The following is a 21,496-nucleotide window of genomic DNA, read 5'->3' on the forward strand; positions in this document are numbered from 1 at the left end:
AATATAGTATAGCCACCATGCTGTACACTACATCCCCAGAACTTATAGCTAGACATGTATACCCTTTGACCAGCATCTCCCCATTTCCCTAGCCTCTGAAAACCACCATTTTACTCTCAGTTTCTCTGGATTCCTGTTGCCACTCTTAACTCATATAAACACGCGGAGTTCAAAAGTCAGTTGGTTTGCATACTCAGAATGTCAACAAATGCTCTGGGTGAATTTTCATCAGACACATAAAAATATGACTGGTAAGTTATCATATTCAGCATGATGTGGCCAGCTCTCTCTCAGTCCTAGCAATGGGTTATATATTCATAGCGGCCTGGGTAAAAATATATATAAAACTCTAAATGCACACTTGATTCTCATTTGTAAGTCATATATGTGGATTATAAATTGTTAATAGAAAATAGGAAAGGTCCCTGGAAGCAACACTGATGGAGAAATGAATTATATACAGAACCAATATGGGTAACCATTTTCCATTTTAATGTCACTTGATAATTTGATGCTGAAGTTATCAGAGTGCTCATTACTCATTTTCCTAAAGAAAAAAAGTAAGTGTGTGTGTGTGTGTGTGTGTGTGTGTGTGTGTATGTGAAATAGTTTAAAAGTACAAGGAATTTGAACATTTGCTTTTCAATATATGGGATCAAATATTCTAAATTATAATTTCTTGCCCAAGTAAATACAGTAGTGTCTAGAATGTCTCAATCATAGTGAAAAAAGGCAATGGCAACCCACTCCAGTACTCTTGCCTGGAAAACCCCATGGGCAGAGGAGCCTGGTGGGCTGCAGTCCATGGGGTCGCTTCGAGTCGGACATGACTGAGCGACTTTCACTTTCACTTTTCACTTTCCTGCATCGGAGAAGGAAATGGCAACCCACTCCAGTGTACTTGCCTGGAGAATCCCAGGGACAGCAGAGCCTGGTGGGCTGCCGTCTATGGCGTCGCACAGAGTCGGACACGACTGAAGCAACTTAGCAGCATGTGTATTATATATAAACTATTTAGCAATAGCAACTTTGTCAATTTTAACATGAAAAGCAACATGAGAAGCAACAATTGAGTTTTTAAATGTTTTGTCCAAACAAGTTTAAAGTTTTAACTGCAAAATGAAACCAAAGGATACTTGTTCCTTCTCTCTTCTAATTACTCCTTAACCCTGTTTCTCAAACTGCTCTCTGCTCTCTCTGGAAGTTAAACACCCACCTGAATGTCTCATCTGCATTCTCTTGATCCTAATCACAGCAGTGCCTGACAATAATGGCTGATAACTGGCTAACCACCTCCAGCCACCCCACAGCGTGTTACGGCCTGGCTATTTTAAGGCAGGTTCTGAAGAGGGGGCTTGTTGGCGGACTGCTCTAGGAAGAGACTGACGTATCTGCTCAGTCCCATTGACGACTGAAGGGAGCCCCTTTGGAATGCAGGTGATGTGATGAGGATGAATGCAAGTGTGCGTAGTTCTGGAGACAACCTGAGTATTCAGAGCAATGTCCCCAGGACGCTGTTTTAACACATCCTCCAGACACTGCTCCAAGGAAGTGAAACAGGAGGGAAGAGGGCAGGGCAGAACCTTTAAAAGAATGACATGTCATAAGACATGACAAAGACTGATTAGAACCAACTGGGTCCAAGAGGGCGGGAAGACTGTTTCCAAGGCACCGCGAGCTGCATTATACACTCACTGTAATACATTAGCACACTAAAAGACACACCAACCAGTGCCGTGACAAATTCTGAGGGCAACCAGGAAAGGTCAAAAAGTGGGTGATGGCCCAGTTCCGGAAATGCCTGTCTCTTCCCCCAAATAACTGGAATAATCCTCCCACTGATTAGCCTATGAAATTACCCAGGCTGTAAAAACTAACTGTGCCATACGTCTAAACTCTCACTCGCCCTCTGAGATGGCCCACATGCTGTCTGTGGACTGTGTTTCTCTCCAAATACATCCACTTCTTACCAATTACTTTATCTCCGAATTCTTTCACTAAGAAGCAATAGCTTCACATTAGAAGGAATTACTATTCTGTTAGTATAGAAGCTTCAACTTGGTAATGTTCCTTTTGTTAAAAAAAAAAAAAAAGAATGCCTTTGCTTCTTTCTCTATTGTTCTTCAGGGAGGGCAGGCAGGTGAAGAGGCTGCATTAGAAGCGGGGAAGGGAAATGTCTGTGAGAAGCGGATCTTTCATACCTGAACAAACACATAATCATCCTGGACAATCAGAGAGTCTGGGTCAATGTAGCCTGGGAAAGGTTTATTTCTGTTGGCCTCTGTGCAGTTCTGCATTCGGCATGTTAGGTATTGTGAATCTGAAAAAAAAAAAAAGAAAAAAATGCAGGTGGGGTGGTTTACACACAGTATACAGAGTCAGAGTAGACATTTTCCATTCTCTTCCTTTCTGCAATTCTTTCAACAAATTCTTTCAACATTCTCTATTAACTACATTACTGTTGTTATTATCATTGTTTAAATTTTCATGGTTATTTTACTCACTTGCTATCAACAGCACCACCATTTCCCAGTGCCTCCACTAGCTCCTGTCATCCTAGAATACTAAATTCTATTAACTAATTTTTTTTCCTTCCAAACCAAAATGAAAAAAAAAAAATTCAAAAGCTGGCAATAATATCTGTGCTTTTTTAGTTATTTTCCTTATTAATAGGATTCACCTCCATACTCTGATAGGGAAACACACAAACATACACGCAATCATTGGTCATCTCGTGCTAGAAGTACACTGTTATAAACAATAAGGCCCTAGGTCAAGATAGAGGTTTTTCTTCAATTACTAACTGGAAATAAAACAGAATTGAGAAGAGCTTCCATACTCAAAAACATTGCTCTCATTTTAGAGTTGAGGAAACTAAGACCCTGCCTCTCACCTGAGACTAGAGCAGGTGATACACGTTCCAGTAAAAAGGACTCTTAACAGATTGGACCCCTGCTGCTGACAGGAGTAATATATTGTCCCAGGGAGGCTGTCTCTGTTTCTCAGCCACAACTGTTCTGCCCTCTCTATGCATCAGACGTCACTGAGACCTCCCTTTGCAGAACTCCCGAATACATTCAAACCTTCCGTCAATGCTGCTTCAACCTCCCCTCACGCTAATCTCTTCTCTCCAAGTGATTCTTCTAATCTGACCTAAAATATGTTTAAAAATTTGGCCGAATTTTCTGCCACTTAAGAGGCTTTACATTTGTATTCCCTCTGTTCTAAAGGCTTCTCCCCAGGTTGTTCTCTAAAAATGGTCTAGATTTCAGCTTACTGTTATTTCTGGAGGTCTCCTATGATTGCTTTTCAACAATACTCCATCCTGTTAATTCCCTTCATGGAACTTATCACAATCTAAGTATGAAACAAATCAGCACATAGTACATAATAAATAAATATTCTTTGGAACATGCCACTTTACTGGAATATATCTTTTTGAACGAAAAAGGAAATTATTTTACCTTTTTTTGATGTTTAATGAATGGGTGAGTTTGATTTTAGGACATACAAAGATGTATGAAGAAATACACTCTTCCAAATGGAGAAATAAGGACATGATTATTTACATGAAATGGGGGTAGGCAACTGTACGCTGAGTTGGATATAAGGACTCACTAATGACTTCCCTGAAGGAAATTTCTAGCACCGCTGCTGCTGCTGCTTCTAAGTCGCTTCAGTCGTGTCCGACTCTGTGCAACCCCATAGACAGCAGCCCACTACTTTTTCTTAAAGAACCTGGGCAAACCTGTACTCTACAAGCAGTGCCACTAGGGGGCGACATGCACATTTGCTCCAACTGACCAATGGCTGACAGGTGCTGATAAGCTCTAAGGAGAGGGAAGGAGGAGAGCTTTATCCACAGTCTTCCTTTATCCTGTTGCCAGGTGTGGGGATGGAAACAGCTCTCAAGTATATATTTTAACCCATCTAGTCCTCCAAAGAATGACTAAAGAAAAGACTTCTACTCTCCCTTTCCCATCTACTTTTCAGACATTCTTATATTAATTAATTATATGAATTATAATTATAAATATATAAATTAGTATTATAATTAAATATATTATATTTATATATTATATTATATTATTATAATAATTATTGTAAAATTTATATAAAATTACAATTATATAATATATATTAAATGTATATGATTTAAATTATTAATTATATTAATTAATTATATTAACTTTAATTAATAAAGTTTCATTTTAGGACATAATTCATGAACTTCATCTCTGAAGAGAATTTCTGGGACTCATCTCCTCCCAGAACACTTCTCTTTGTGGGACACAAAATCTTTACCTCACCATTTCATAGCCCATCAGACCCTTGCAGAGCTTTCAGTTGACTCCTGCCTTTCAGAAGGCAGCTCAGGGTCATAGAAATGGAGGCTGGCATCTGTGAGACCCGGTTTTGAATTCTGCCATGGTCACTTCCTAGTTGCATCTCTCAAAGAACACCGCTTCACCTCCCTCATGACAATGTCATCACTGTCATTTTTCAAACGAGGATGCCCATGTCAACTGTCTCATAGTTTGGTTCTAAGGACTAAATGTTTTGAAACTCAGAAGTTGTACAGAAACTATAATGTTTCTATTTTTTCTTCTGCAACCTTTCACAATGATTAGATCGTGTTGGGGCACATTGTAGGTCCTTTAAAAAACTGAATTTGAGTATTCCAGTTATATTTCACTATTGATTACTGTTGGTGACTGGTCCAACACTCATTCCTCCCTACCTCTTTGCCAGAAAATCCAATATGGATCTGGTGGCTCATCTTTCTCCCATGTCACTCGGAAGCTCTGATATGCTGGGAATAATTCTCTTGGGTCTGTGTTTACTCCAAGTCTTCCTACTCCACCTACTATCATTTGCTTTAGGAGAGGCCTTTTAAACCCAGTTCTAGTAAATAAGAAGTAATAAGGGGCTACAGGGAGGCACAGCAGAAAACCTTCTTCAGCCCCCATACAACACTGCGTCAATATGATGTCTGGAAGTGCTCTAGCCTTTCTGTGCATGGAGGAGTCTTACAGCTGAGCTTCCACAATGAATACGACAAAGAGATGGAAAGGGCCCATTCCCTGATGACATCACTGAGCGTCTGACTGTACTGAACCCAGAGCTGCCCTTTCTCATGCTTCTTGTTACATGAGATAATGAATGAAAACAATCTGAATCAAAGGTTCTGACTGAGGAAGTCTCGGGCTTCAGATTACAAATACAACTTTCCAATTAGAATTCGTAAGACTGCCACTCATAGGATTTCTTGATGAGTACACCGTGCTTGTTTTATTTGTAGTGTTATCTAATAATTTCTTTCTTAAGATTTCAACTCTCTCTTCAAAGGTCCCTGAACAAACATAAGATGGAAAATATAAAAATAAACTCTTTATATTTATAACTTAACTATATGGAAATTATGAATCTGAGGGATTTGGGGAGAAATTGAAAGAACAGGGAAACTAATATTTGCTGCGAATTTATGTGCCAAGTACTCTAAAGCATGTTCACATTCATTTGGTACACTTAATCGTCACAATACTCTGGCATATAATTTATCAGCTGACTTTGCAAGTAAAGAGAGTGAAGCTCCTGGAGACTATAGAAAGGGCAGTATGGGTTTTCAAACTGGGTTGGCCAGACTCCAAGTCTGGTTTATTCCCACTGCTGCTGCTGCTGCTGCTGCTAAGTCACGTCAGTCATGTCCGACTCTGTGTGACCCCATAGACGGCAGCCCACCAGGCTCCCCTGTCCCTGGGATTCTCCAGGCAAGAACACTGGAGTGGGTTGCCATTTCCTTCTCCAATGCATGAAAGTGAAAAGTAAAAGTGAAGTCGCTCAGTTGTGTCTGACTCTTCGCGACCTTATGGACTGAAGCCCACCAGGCTCCTCTGTCCACGGGATTTTCCAGGCAAGAGTACTGGAGTGGGTTGCCATTGCCTTCTCCAGCTTATTCCCACTACATTGCATGAAAAACCCCAGCAAGTTTGGGGCCAATTTTTGTTAAGTATGTTTTGGCTTCAAATTATCAATGGACAAACCTAGATACAAAGAAAAAGGAGAAAGAAGAAAGAAAGACCAACTGTATGTTTTCATGAGGTAATTTGTCAATACGGATCAACATTTATTAAAATCTCTTTTGACTGTGAGTTCATTTCTGAGAATTTGACTTGAAGAAATAATTAATGAACCATGCAAAGATTTAGTTACTTTGATATTCACCATAGTGTTGTTTATAATTTAAAAAGGTAAGAGAAAACAAAATGGCCAACAGTTGAGGCACAGCTAAATAGATTGTAGAACATGCATAGCTTGTTATGAATCCTTATATGAGGATTTATAGACATTCTTAATACATTTTATAAAATAAAATAGTTATCAACTAATAATGTTGTATCAATGTTAACTTATTAGCTTTGAAAAATAGGTCATGGTTGTATAAGATGTTCGCATTAAGGGATGCTGGGTAGAGCTGCACTGTCTTGGTAACTTCTCTGTTTATCTAAAATTATTCCAAAATAAAAGTTTTTAAAAAGTAGGTTACCAAAATATGTGCATATGGACACGATTTTGTGCAAGTGGTATATATAGATATCTACATATGTATGTTTGCATGGGGAAAATGAATAATAGATATATACTAGATGTCAACGCTAGTACAGAGGCAGTTACATGAGAGAGGCAGATAATCAGACAGCATGCAAATCTCTGGCCAGCACTTCGTAGCCAGGGAAGGCAGCCCAAGGGTCATGGTGGGCTTGTGGGATTCTACTCCTAAGAATTAGAGAACCGTCTCTAACTCCTTTGCCTGTTCTATCCCTCTCCACTCCCCATGCCACACAGTGAGGCAGATCTGTTCAATGAGCTGTTCTTATGCTGAGAATTTTAAAATGTACAACTAAAGCACCCAAGAAAAGCTCCAGGAAGAGGTCTTGAAACCATGTCTTGCTCGGAGTGGCTCAAAGTGAAATCTACAAGCTGAAGGGGAACCGATCAATTCCAACCGCCTGCCCATGGTAAAGTGCTCCTGGTTTGTTCTCGTTCCCCTCCTAATGGAAACAAAAAGAAATTGGCTGCACTTCATAATGAGGGACCGATCACTCTTATTCCCCTTGGGGCTTGCTGTAATAGCATTAAGTGTGATGAACTCTTTCCATATTCAATTCTGGTGAGTGTATGATGCGATTCCATAGGAGGTGTCTTGTAATTTGGCATTAATTAACGTCAATTAATGTAGGCAACTGCTAGACTTTAGAATTAATTTCATTACTTTTCCCACGCAGATGTTTTCCTTGCCGCAGGTAATTAGGACACTGTGCTGCTCTTTCTAAGCTCCCTCACTCTCTGCAACAGCTGCTGCTTGGCGTAATGCAGTTTCCATGCCCCCAGATCGGTGCTGCTCTAAAGACGGGAAGCTGCTTTTTAAAGGCCACGCTTGGAGCAGGGGTATAGTGGCTTAAATGCAGGCTTAGCTTGGTAAACCGAAGCAAATCATTTTACTGCTCAAGTCTGTCAGATGGGTATAAACAGGAGCCGTCTTGCTAGTGGTTGTGAGAGCTTAAAACCACAGTAGGGAAACGTATTCAGTCCGGGGTCAGGCTGGACTGTGCTCACACAGTGGAAGCTGGGGTTGTGATCAAAGTCCCCCATCCCCAGCTTTCATCACCAATATGATCACTGTGTCTCAAGGGAACCGACTGCAAAGTAGTACAGACATTTCTACCTGAGACAATAGCTTACTTTCTTTCTTTTTTTTTAAATTTTAATTTATTGTTTTTATTATTTTTTTAACCTTACAATATTGTATTGGTTTTGCCATCCATCAACATGAATCTGCCACGGCTATACACATGTTCCCAATCCTGAACCCCCCTCCCACCGCTCTCCCCATACCATCCCTCTGGGTCATCCCAGTGCACCAGCCCCAAGCATCCTGTATCCTGCATCGAACCTAGACTGGCGATTCATTTCTTATATGATATTATACATGCTTCAATGCCATTCTCCCAATAGCTTTCTTTTATATTCATGTTTTGATTTGGGTTAATTTATTTATGTGAAATTTTAAAACGCCAAGAAGAAGCATTCTCCCAGTGAAACTAAAGAAATATTCTATGCAGGTAGTGGTCAGGCAGAACTGGAAGGTAACTCGGATCTGAGATGACCCAGAAGTCATCCTGCCACCTGGCATGCGGGGTGGCCTGCCTGCAGCCACATTGCTGTGTAGGGCCTCCCTCCCCTTGGAGTGAGGGGCTAGGTCTGAGCTCGGTCTCTCTCTCTTTCACATGCTGTGTGACTCCGAGAAGGTCATTTACCAGACGAGGCTTCAGACTTTTTCTCTGTAAGATGAAGGTTCTTAGAATTTTAGAATCAAAGGAGGATGGTAAAAATCAGACTATTGACTTTAAGATCTGAAGGTCTTTACCATCCTTTACCCACTGGGACCTGTTTCCTTCTCACTCTTACCCAAGCAATCAAAACTGTGATGCTCTGGCAAGTCTGTGTCTCTGGGGTTTCTGCCTTTTCTAAACAGCATTTGCATTGCTGACTGACACTCTGTGTTCATTCAGAGAGCTCCCTCCTGGGGCTTGAACTGCCTCTTCCTTTCCTGTGATCTTCTCCTAACACTTCCTGGGCTGCTTTCTGTGGAGCTTTTCCTGAGGCTCAGGCAGATCTCTCCTTCCAAGAATGGCTCCATTGATAGCAAGAGTGGCATTAACCTCCAAAACCACCAGAGCCACCTCTCCTCTGGGTCAGGAACTGTGCTGAGTGTATCATGTGCTTTTTCTCTTTTAAAGTTTGGAAAAAATCCAGAGTAAGTTACCTTTTACAGGTAAAGAACTCAAAGCTTAGAGACAACAGTTTAATATTGCAAAACTTTAGTCTTAAATAAAACCATAAACCAAGCTGGTAAGCATAAACACTTTAAAACTCTTTCCCATCCCCCATTAATTTTCAACTTAAAGCAGAATAGTTTTTAAAGCCCATAATCTGTTTGTAAATTTTTATTTTGTTCTTTCTACAGTCCTATTCTTTGTTTTACAACGTTCCTATCAAAGTTTCCAACCACAACACACACATACACACACACACACACACACACACACACACACACACATGTTTCAACAATCTTGTGCTCATAGAAACTTCATTCCCAACTGGGTCTAGCGCCCTCTGTGGCACATACCAGTTAGAAACTGAGATCTTCAAAAGTGAGACTCCAGCATTGACCCCTGAAAGACTATATTGAGGACAAGAAATTTCTGTGAAAATTACAAACTTGGATCAAATTTCCTCCGGCATGATGAGCCTGTGGCATTGCTTTCTTCTAGGCAATCTCCTGATTTCAGCCCAGTGTGACTTTCTAAATGCTGGCTTGTATTGTTAGTCTTTGGACATTCAGGAGGCCATGCTTACTACATAGAAAGTTCTGGAATCATACACTATTTTTGTCAAGCATGGGGCTAGGAACTGGGGACATGAGAGAAAACAAGAGGGCAGAATAATTTTGTAGAAGTACAGAAAGCCCCTCACCAAGAATAATATAGTGGGGGTGTGCATTATGAGGAGCTCAGGGGCAGGTGTGTGGGCCCCCAGGTGATGGGTGTCTAATCTCCAAACCGCTCCACAGAGGATTTACTCTGTGTGGGGATTTCTTCTGTGACTCTGCTTTTATTTTACTTTGAGTCATACAGAGCTGTAGACCTGTTGTGCCCTCCTGGGCTATAGAAGAGCAACTATTTTACTATTGACTGACTCACAGAGGGACAACTACTGGTGTAGAGATGATGATGGGCACACCAATGGAACACTTCATGGAAAAGCCGAGAAAAGCCTAGAAGGCTGCTTGGAATGGTGATGAGGAGTGAGGGGGAACATCACTCCAGAAAGCAGGAGCAATGGCCAGAGCACAGAGGCATGAGAAAGAACTGGGGACAGGCTCAGGGAGGGCTAGCTGTCTGTCTTGTGAGAACACCACACTAGAAGTCCAGTTTAAGCCAAGAAAAGAAATTAAGCTATCCGTAAGGTTCACCCAGCCATGAAAAACCCAGGAGCAAGCTCGTTCCAGTAATTTTCCAAACTGAATTTACAAAGAAGGGGGTGGGGTGGGAGAGGGGGAGGCAGAGACAGCAAAATGGACAAATAATAAGCAAGAAAAATAGGAATGAAAGTGGTAAATGAAGGGAAGGAGGGGTGGGAGGGAGAAGGAAATGAAAGTATTTTTGCACATGGGGGAGCAAATACACAGCATGGCTTCTCCAGAGTTTCTGGGGGATGGGTGTGTACTATTCATTACATGTGTTGACGTGTTATATGATGAATGCCAGGACAGAGGGTAGGTTCAAGGAATGGCCTCTGAAACATGTGGGTATATTCAATCCATCATTTCTATACTAACTTGCTATTTTCATCATACTCAATACTGAATATCATGCTTGGTACATGATAAATGTTTAATAAAGATCGATAGAAAAACATCTAGTTCTGTTTCATTGACTACGTTAAAGACTTTGACTATGTAGATCACAACAAACTGTGGAAAATTCTTCAAGAGATGGGAATACCAGACCACCTTAACCTGCCTCATGAGAAAGCTGCAGGTCAAGAAGCAACAGAAAGAACTGGAGATGGAACGATGGACTGGTTCCAAATTGAGCAAGGAGTATGTCAAGGCTGTATATTGTCACCTTGATGATTTAACTTGTAGGCAGAATGCATCATGCAAAATGCAGAATGCATCATCCAGCTTGGATGAAGCACAAGCTGGAATTAAGACTGCCGTGAGAAAAATCAATAACCTCAGATAGGCACATGGCACTACCCTTATGGCAGAAAGCAAAGATGAACTAAAGAGCCTCTTGATGAAAGTGAAAGAGGAGGTTTAAAAAACGGGCTTAAAACTCAACATTCAAAAAAAAAAAAAAACTAAGACCGTGGCATCCAGTCCCATCACCTCATGGCAAATAGATGAGGAAACAATGGAAACAGTGACAGATTTTATTTTCTTGGGCTCCAAAATCACTGCAGATGGTGACTGCAGCCATGAAATTAAAAGACACTTGCTCCTTGGAAGAAAAGCTGTGACAAGCCTAGACAGTATTTTAAGAAGCAGAGACGTTACTTTACCAACAAAAGGTCCATCTAGTTCAAGCTATGGTTTTTCCCCATAGTCAGGTATGGATGTGAGAGTTGGACCATTACAAAGCCGAGTGCCAAAGAGCTGATGATTTTGAACTGGGTGTTGGAGAAGACTCCTGAGAGTCCCTTGGACTGCAAGGAGATCAAACCAATCAATCCTAAAGGAAAACAGTCCTGAATATTCATTGGAAGGACTGATGCTGAAGCTTAAGTTCCAATACTTTGGCTACCTAATATGAAGAACTGATTCATTTAAAAAGATCCTGATGCTGGGAAAGATCGAAGGCAGGAGAAGGGGACGACAGAGGATGAGATGGTTGGATGGCATCACTGACTTGATGGACATAAGTTTGAGCAAGCTCCAGGAACTGGTGATGGACAGGGAAGCCTGGTGTTCTGCAGTCCATGGGATCACAAAGAGCTGGATTCGACTGAGTGACTGAACTGAACTGAAAGATCAGTAGGCACAATCCCTGCCTTCTGCAGTGGAATAAATAGAAAGATATGACACGTTTTGTCTTTTCTGTATTCCAGACACCCCACCTCCCTGCTATTCCTGCATGTCCATAGACCAAATCCTTCACACATGCTGTTCCACTGTCTGCAATGCTCGTCCATGTGGCAGACCCACCTCTTTCCCTTACTTACATAAAGCTGAAATACCAAATGTCACCTTATCAAAGATTCTTTCTTTGACAGCTCCCCCTCTCCAACCAGCCCCTCTTTATAGACTTTGCTTTTCACTTCCTAGAACTTATCACTACCTAGCAGTATGCATATGCTCATAACCTGTCTCCCCTAACTGGAAGGTAAGCTTGATGAGAGTGGGGCCTTTGCAATATCCCTTATCACCCCTCATTCATGCCTAGAAGGGCACCTGGCATACCACCAATGTCCAACAATGCCTTTCAAATGAATAATAAACAGCTCTGGAATAAACCAGACCTGGCTTCAAATTTTGGCCCTGCAGCATTGGCAAAAATATGTAATCAAAAATATCTAATCACTGCAAACCTCATTTTCCTCATAGTTACAATGAGGAAAATAATTAAAGGAAAGAAAGAGAATAAGAATGAAAGTGGGAAAAAGGAGCGAGGGAAACAAAGGAGGGAGGACCTATTTCCAACAGTTGCTGTAAGTAGTGTAGCTAAAAAGTATCTCGTGCAGCAGCAACAGACAAATAGTAGGAATATAATGCACAATCCTGGCATCCTGGCTGCTAAAGAACATATGGGGCAAAGGAAGAGTGGTGGTATGAAAAAAATGGCAAGACCTTTACAATGTACCTTTTGGTTTTGCTTTAAATTGGGAATCACAAACACGAGAAATTTCTCAAACTCTTAGAAACTGTATGTTTTAGGAACTGCTGTTGCTGAGTCCTGGAGGAGCCTGAAGACCCAGTAGAAATCCAGTCCTTTGTCCTAGAGTTAAGATTTGGAGATCTAACAAGGTCATGGTGAAGGTGAAAAGAGATGAGACATGCAAAGAAAGGAATCAGCAGGCAGCAACCCAAATCCCTATTCACTATCATAGGAATGAATAACATAAGCAGAATCATCTCACAGTGTAAAGAAATACAGCAGTGAACAAAATTGCACTGGAGCTCCATTCAGCACCATGGACAGAGCACCAATCAAAGTACCGGGCAATAAGGTAGAAGGGTATACAAGCCATGATACCACTTCTATGAAGTGCGAAATATACAAATCAATATTACACATAAGATAATAGTATGTGAGTTTGGTGGGCTACAGTCCATAGCGTTGCAGAGTCGGACACAACTGAGTGAGTAATGTGGATATAGGAGTGATAGATACCCATTTAAGGAGAATGGTTAGTTGTGGTTATCAGAGGATACATTTTGGGAAGAGGCACTTTGGGCTTTAACTGTGTTTGCAACAATGTAGTTCAGAGGCTGACACAACTCTGGTCCATCCAAATACAGCTTGTCATCTATTTTTGTGTGACGCTTGAACCAAGGATGGCTTTCACATTTTTAAATGGTTGAAAAAAATCCTAAGGATAACATTTCACGACCTGTGAAAATGATGTGAAATTCACATTTCAGTGTCCATTAGTAACATTTTCTTGGAACACACACACACACACACACACACACACCATCTGGAGATGACAAATTTCTCTCGTGTACATCTGTGTTCTCCTCCTCAGGCTGGGAGTTGAGGGCACAGACCTCCTCACACATGGGTGGGCACCCAGGAGGCAGGGGAAGTGGCACATAATGGATACAAAGGACCCAATTTGAAAGCTGCCCAGCTGAGCCTGTGACTGCACTGTCACTGCCAAGCTTTTCACTGCTGTGTGGGGAGGCCCATGTTATCTTATTTCATGCTTTTCTGGTTGGTTTTCAGGGCTGTCCTTAGGCTGACAAATCAGAGAGGCCAAGTTGACATCAATAGTCTTTGAAATCAACAGACTTTTGCAATACGAAAAATGGGGTCCAAGTGGTAGGTATCATTGGACTCGCTAAGCCTAGAAGCTTGATTTGAGGATAGGGAAGGAGAGGTAAGGAAGCATTTGGTAAATATATTGGGAAGTGAGGAAACCAAGAAGGATCCTGTGGGGCTCCTGGGCACAAAAGCCTTCTATGTCCCCCATCTCCGGATTACAGGAAACAGGCTTCTTTCATCCTCCAAGACCTCCACTGAGTTCCAACAGGAGGTTCAAACAGTTGCTAATTAGGGAAGGGCGGGGGATGCTGAGACTGGAGATGAACAGTCTAGAAACAATAGCGCAGCCTCAGGGAAGGTTCCTGAGGGAAGGTTCCTCAACTGATATGCAAAACAATATCTTCGCTGTTTTGCAGATACTGAAACCCTCACCAGGTAGGAGAAACTAACTGTATGCTGCCCACAAGCACACAGACCCCAGACCTATTGGAACTAGACGGTTGATGATGCTGACTCCCACTTACCTTACCACCAAACCAATCAGAAGAATGTCCACCTGCTGATCATGGCCACACCCTCTTGGAAGCATTACTATAAAGCTACTCACTACCCGCCTCCAGGTGAGGACATACAATTTGAGGGCATTAGCTTGTTGTGGCCCCTTTTGCCTGCAAAGCAACACAGGTATCTATTTCTTTTCTACTAGGCCCCAAACTCTTGTCTCTAAGATTTAATTCAGTATCAGGGTATAGAGGCCGGATTCAGCTCCACTGATGGAGAGCTATCAGTATATAAAGCTGACCATTAGTGGAAACTTCTAACCTACTCCCCAGCCCTACCCTAAAAGCCTAAAAGTGATTAATACATTAACTCTTTAAGAAGAAGGTAAAAGAAGGCTATGAAACATGGGGTCTATTAATGCCAATTGGTGTACTAGTGTTGGGACTCTGGTGGTAAGTTTGGTATTTTTTAGATTTGAATAAAATGCAAAAATTTTGATCTTCTCTAGAAAGAACATTAAAAAGATCTGATACCTTGGGAAGGGTCATTGAAAAGGAAATGCAAATAATTAAGTAAATATAATACCTCAGTCTTAATTAAATAAATGCAAACAGAAACAATAAGGATATGCCACATTTTTGCTCATCAGATGGACTATGTTTAAAACATCTTTCATAATATCCTGGACTACTGAGGGCTTGTAAACATAGGCATTCTCATATTCAGAGAGTATGCAATGATGCAACTATTTCAGAGGGTATTGTGACAATGTCTATGAAAATTAAAAATATATACACTCTCAGACCTAAGAATTACCCTTTGGTAATTTTTCTTTGAGCAGTGCTTGCTCCCTACACTTGTCTGAATACTTACCAACCAAGTAAGTAACATGTGTGTACATGTATGTATCAACATTGTTTGAAATAGCCAAACATCTATATGTCTGTTAGAGATGTGAGGAAGTGTTAGTCACTCAATCGTGACTGACTCTTTGAGACCCCATGGACTGTAGCTTTCCAGGCTCCACTGTCCCTGGAATTATCCAGGCAAGAATACTGGAATGGCTAGCCATTCCCTTCTCCATGGGATCTTCCTGACCCAGGGACGGAATCCAGGTCTCCTGCATTGCAGGCAGATTCCTAACCATCTGAGTCATCAGGGACAGTGATTAACAAAATTATAGTTGATTGTATAATGGAGTTCCTATGTAGTGATTAGTCATTAAGTGGCTCAGTCAGTTCAGTTTGGTCGCTCAATCGTGTCCAAATCTTTGCAACCCCATGGACTGCAGCACTCCAGGCCTCCCTGTCCATCGCCAACTCCCAGAGTTTACTCAAACTCATGCCCATTGAGTCGGTGATGTAATCCAACCATCTTATCCTCTGTCCTCTGCTTCTCCTCCTGCTCTCAATCTTTCCCAGCATTAGGGTCTTTTCAAATAAGTCAGTTCTTCGCATCAGGTGGCCAAAGTATTGGAGTTTCAGCTTCAGCATCCGTCCTTCCAGTGAATATTCAGGACTGCTAAACGTATATATAGTATATGGAAAGGTTTTTAACTTGCTGTTGAATTTGCCCAGACCAAATTTGGCATAAGAGTTTTATAAAATGAATATTTGTGAGTGTGTATGTATGTATACACGCACATTTCTCTGTATAAGTCCAAAAAATTATGAAATCCAGATTTCAGAGCACAGTCAGCAAGAAATGTCTCTGTCAGTCACAGACCCTCATAGAGCAAAAGTTTTCCAGAGCTCATCTCCCCTGAAATATGGAGATTTCAATTACAACAGAAATTAATTAGAAAATGTAACCTAGGGAGATCTGAAATGAGACGAAAACTAGATTTCCAACAACAATAGAAGACATATTTTTTTAAAAAATACCAACTCTAGGGAATGGGAATGACAGTCAGAAAGTGGACCTACTTTTCACTTGATTCAGTGGAGTACTGCTTCTCCTTGTTACTGTCAGTGTTGCTACTTCTGTTGGTATAAAAGTGATTGACGCTTATCGTATAACCTCAAACCACTTCATTGCTAATACACTGGGGACTGATGAGAACTGAGGTCTCTGTCAACTTCCCACAGTGTCTCAGCAGGGGTCCCTGATCCAGGTGTTGACATGCAAGATGTTCAATATGGAAATTTGATCGGAGGGGTGGAAAACAAAAAAGTTGAAATGAGATATCCAGTTCTCACCTATAGCCGGAATTAGTGGCATAGTGGTTATACAAAGTTGTGAGTTTCCTTTGATTTTTATCTCAGCTTATAAGATACTGGTTTGAGTTTCATTTCAGAGTGTGGGGCAGTCATTTTCACAGTTCATTAAAGGGCTAAGGTGGTTTTTCCTCAGTGAAGGAGATTAGTCCTATGGCAAGCTGTTACAAGGTTAGGGACTCATGTAAATAGACAAGGAGACCAGTAATTGTTCCCCGTCCCCTGTCCCTGCTGGCACGGATCATCATGGGTACAGAAAACATTCAGGTCACTGGCCAGGTCTTTCATTCCAGAAATAAAATGGAGAAGCAATAAAGCTCAAACTTGGTATTGCAGGTTCTCTTACAAGATAATGTCTATAGACAAGCACAAATATAAGACTATAGACCCACGGATAATTATCATGCAAAGAATTGTGATAAAAGTTTTGCTCTTTTCCCCCAGATTACGCATACATACAACGTGGCACAGGATTTCAGGGAGTTGTGAGTTTCTCATGCTCATCTCATCCATTAGATCTATGGGACTAGACGCCCTATGGTTACAGCCCCGTCTTTATGAAGACCTGCCCATACAGTGACAAGGAGATTTTCATTAAGTCAATATACATTAAATGTACCAGGCTCTGAGCTATGCTTTATACACAGAACCAAGATTAAATAAGATGTGACCTTTCAAGATTTCAATCTAACAGTGTGGTCAACATTTTCTCATTATATACATTACATTTACACACACACATATCTATATTAGGTAAATCAATAGAATGTATGTTTCCTTTTTATAATTTTCATATGCTGGGTAGCAGTTTTAATGTATTAGGTACATGCCATACATATGTGTCTGCACATTCTCTCTCTCTCTCCCCCTCACACACACAGTATTTAAACAGTAAAATCTTTGTTTCCAGGATGACAATATATCAGTTTGTCCACAGTTGAATGCAGGGGCCAATAACAAATGCCAAGTACAATAAATACGTTCAGAATTTTCCAATAATACAACCCATGATTGACTGTAATTGAGGTTGCTCTCCTCAGCTTGCCTCCCAAGGCAGAGAGGTAGTACAAGAAAGAATAACATCCTTGTCACAGGTGTAAACTACAAAACATCCAGATTTCAGAGCATAGTCAGCAAGAAACATCTATGTCGGTCACAGACCCTTATAGAGCAAAAGCTTTCCAGAGCTAATCTCCCCTCAAATATGGAGATTTCAGTTGAAAAAGAAATTAATTATAAAATGTAATCTAGGGAGATCTGAGATGAGGCTAAAACTAAACTTCCAACAGCAAGCTCAGATAAGCATTTGCCATCCATCCCAGGGTGATGAGCAAAATAAAGAGGGATTTTGTTGTGTATCACATGTTTCAGTGAATTGGTGACAAAATTCCTAAACCCATTAAAATCAGAAAAAAAAAAAAAACTTGCTACAAACCTTTTAAAAATTGTATTACTTGGGCATATGCTCTACCAGATGTATGACCTTGAATACAAATGATGGGTTTCATATACTAAACAGTGAGAAAGGATGGAGAAACAAAGGAGGAAACCCAATCCCAGAATGTGGAGAGAGAGGTAACATAGATACTGGATTTCTGGGAGCAACCGTCTAGCCTGGAGTCTGATTCTGATAAATATACGCTCAGTTATTTTTGCTAACAATTTGCTACTTGGACCTCTCTGTTTTCTCTCTTTCTTTCCTCCTCCTCTCTATTTCTTTGATCTGAAGCCATGGTTACTGACTCTCTTGGAGAGACATAGACAGACAGAGGGAAGATGATACCAAAAAAAAAAAAAAAATCTCTTTTTTACACTGAGTCAGGTCAGGTGTTATGCTTATATCCTTTATTTCAATGGCAGGTTTTGTGTTTTTTCTCCTGTTTTGTTTTGATAGGGATACCGTTTCAAATTAAATCCCTATATTTAATTTTCACTCTTGGATAGTTTCTGAAGATGCTGCCTTTGCAAAATAAAAAAAAGGAAAATAAATAAATAAAATTAGAACTGATGCATTTCATGCCTTGTGAAAGCTGAGCCTGAGATGACAGTTTGGCATTATCAGCCTCCATGCCTGCAAGGAGCACAGGAATGTTGCTCGGTGAGAGAAAATGTGCCGATCGGGGAAAGTGACTGTCTTGTTGCTTTTAGGATACAGGGTGAGAGCATTAGATGCCACAATCCAGAAAGCAGCCGAATCCCCCAAAGCTGGAAAACAGAAGCAAACTGGGATGCTACCAATTTCATCCAGAGCTTTCTAAACAAGGAGTGTGGTCATGGGAGACAGACCCTAAAGCTCTTTCATTAGTTTTTCATTGTGAGACTTTGTTACTTTAAACATGTTCCACAGACCATTGGCAGCAGCTTCACCCGCAGACTCTTGGGCCCTTACTGAATCAGAATCCACATTTTTAACAAGATCCCTAGGTGGGTTGTATGCATGTTCAAGTTTGAGACGCAGGGCACTAGATTTTTCATAAAACCTGTCAGTGAGTTTAGGTAGCCAGTTGACTGAAAATTGGTCAACTACGTATCCGTTCATTCAGTAAGCTCTCTCTACATGGAGGCACTGTGGAATGTGCTGGAGACGCACTATCAAGCAAAGGTATACTTGACTCCTGCATTCACAGAACTTACTTATAGGCTGGTAGAGAGGAAAAGTTATGATCAAATAACCATGCAAATGGAATGCGTAATTTCAAGCTAAGATGAGCACCATAAAGATAAATAACGGAGGTGGATGAAAGCAAACACAAAATAAACGAATTTAGATTAGAAGTTCAAGAAAGACTTCCTTAAGAAGTCTTAAGAAACCAGGGATGCTTTCTCTGGTTTGATATAATTCTGTGGTTATATTAGACGTTATCATTGGAGGAAGCTGGGTGGAGGATTTGAGGGAACTCTACTATGTGTGTGTGTGTGTGTGTGTGTGTGTGTGTGTGAACTTCTATGTGAGTCTAAGGGGCTTCCCTTTCGGCTCAGATGGTAAAGAATCTGCCTGCAATTCAGGAGACCTAGGTTCAATCCCTGGGTCAGGAAGATCCCCTGGAGAAGGGAAAGGCTCCGGTATTACCACTCCGGTATTCTTACCTGGAGAATTCCAAGGACAGAGGAGCCTGGAGGGCTACAGTCTATGCGGTTGCAAAGAGTCAGACATGACTGACGAACTTTCACTTCATGTGAGTTTAAAATTATTTCAGAATTAAAACTTATAAAAAAATGGATGTTTAACTGGATACCTGGATGATTCCCAGTGATGAGTTATAATGAATTGGTCAGGGAAGAGGGAAGAAATGAATTTCAAGGAGAGGAAACACCAGGTATTAGAGCCTTATAGGGAGATAGACCTTGCAGGTCTAAGAATTAAAAGCAAATCCACAGACCCCCAGGTTAGGAGGGCCCAGAGTGAAATGAGATAGAGAAAATGGACAGATGACACTGTAACTTCTGACCTCAGAAAAGACAGCTCTGGCTACTGTGTACTGAAAACTGAACCTTGGAATCCAAGGTAACATTGCCAGCTCTGGTCACCACCAGAGAGAGCCCACTTTAAAAGAGGAGCGGAAGCAGCTCTAAATTGCTGAGGTTATTCTGTGTCAGGCACAAGCTGGGCACGCTGCATATCCCAGCCCCTCTTGAGTTTACAAGGAGAAAGGAGATGGTCAGCTTGGACCCTGATCTGTCCCCCAACTGATTCAGCCAAAGATATATATATTCATCCCCTACACAGGGAAAGAAACCTCTGGAGATGAAATGATCTCCCTGTGAGTGCACAGTGATGAAGGAGGTGTGGTTTCTGGAGAGTGTGGATGGTGTGGTGACCAGCTGCTTTCAGCGGTGAGCTGGTAAGCCATGGGTATCATCTGCCTTTGCATCAGAAGAGTGGAGGGCATATAGACAGGCTCAGTGTCAGTGATGGTAAAGTCTGTAAACTGTAAGGGGTAGTTTTGAAGGAGGGAAGGTCTCCAAAATTGGATTATAGCCCTCTGCTCAGTGCTGGACAACCTCCACCAGCCTCCCGGCTCCATGGTGACTGGAGAATCCATTCTCTTCCTCTTCTCTACACTGGAGACCTCGTCCTTTTCACTTGCCTTTTTTCTCTCCTTTTTTTCTTCTCTATAGTTCCCCCTTTACTCTTTCACCTGCAGCACCCATCTTGGGCCCAGTAGTACCCTTTGAAATGCTCAGCCCTTCTGGAGATCCTTAGGACCAAAGAATGGGAAGGAAATCCACGTCATTTAACCATATTACTTAAACTTTCTATGCCTTGATTGCTTCATCCATAAAATAGGAACCACATATAAGTTGTGAAGATAGTTGTGATAAAGTATAGAAATCCCTTAGCATAATTCTTAGTATAGGGCAAGTGCTCAGTAAATATTAGCTACCGAAGGAATCACTGTTATTAAATTCTTCAATTTACAGTGAAGAAACAGAGGCATAAAGACTTTCAAGGTCACACAAGAGAGTGAACTTGTGAGCCATACAGACATGTGTTTGGATTGTGAATCTTCAACTCCCTCCACATCGAGTGCTAAAGTCAGGAAACACAGTCCTTCACTCAGCCAATCTAACCAGGGGCATTCAGAGCTACCAACTGACTTTTCCCTTCTGCTGCTTGATTCCTTCCTACAAACCAAGTATTCTGTGAATCTCCCACTAGACCGTGAGGTATTGCCTGGATGATATCTGTTAAAACAAGGAAACTGGTGAAAAAATCACATCAGAAAAGCAGTAGTAACAAGGGGACGACAGAGGATGAGATGGTTGGGTGGCATCACTGACTCTATGGACATGAGTTTGAGTAAGCTCTGGAAGTTGGTGATGGACAGGGAAGCCTGATGTACTGCAGTCCATGGGGTCACAAAGAGTTGGACACAACTGAGCGACTGAACTGAACTGAACTGAACACAATAATAATACATGTTTACTTTATCAATAAGGGATTTGGGAATTTTCTCATCACCTGCAAAGAAAAACACCCTGATTGGATGAGAGTTGTAGACAATTATCAAGACAACTCTAGATCACTAAACAAAAAAAGTCCTCAGGTCCAAATGACTTAGATTAGTGCCACTGTGATTTCCCTTAACACAGATGTAATTCATGGCAGATCCAGAAAACAAATGATTCCTATGAGCATCATGGAAAAGTGGCTTTACTTACGACCATCCACAGTTCTGGCCTCTAGATGTACAAGGTCCGGTTCCTTGTTTGATCCCATCACAG

General features: G+C 41.2%; 1 protein-coding gene across 2 annotated transcripts in view; it reads right to left on the reverse strand.

Annotated features, from left to right (window-relative positions):
* SORCS1 (sortilin related VPS10 domain containing receptor 1) overlaps window positions 1-21,493 on the reverse strand; it is a 156,226-nt gene extending 134,733 nt beyond the window's left edge. For both annotated transcript variants that reach the window (XM_040254393.1, XM_040254392.1), the window contains exons 1-2: window positions 21,434-21,493; window positions 2,202-2,320 (exon numbers count right to left, since the gene is read on the reverse strand). In XM_040254393.1, the coding sequence (XP_040110327.1) occupies window positions 2,202-2,320; window positions 21,434-21,491 (177 nt within the window). In that variant the 5' untranslated portion in view covers window positions 21,492-21,493. The remainder of the gene's footprint in view (window positions 1-2,201; window positions 2,321-21,433) is intronic.
* Between the last annotated feature and the right edge of the window lie 3 nt (window positions 21,494-21,496).

Source organism: Oryx dammah, unplaced genomic scaffold (assembly GCF_014754425.2).
Source record: "Oryx dammah isolate SB20612 unplaced genomic scaffold, SCBI_Odam_1.1 HiC_scaffold_14, whole genome shotgun sequence".
In the NCBI taxonomy this organism is placed as follows: Eukaryota; Metazoa; Chordata; class Mammalia; order Artiodactyla; family Bovidae; genus Oryx; species Oryx dammah.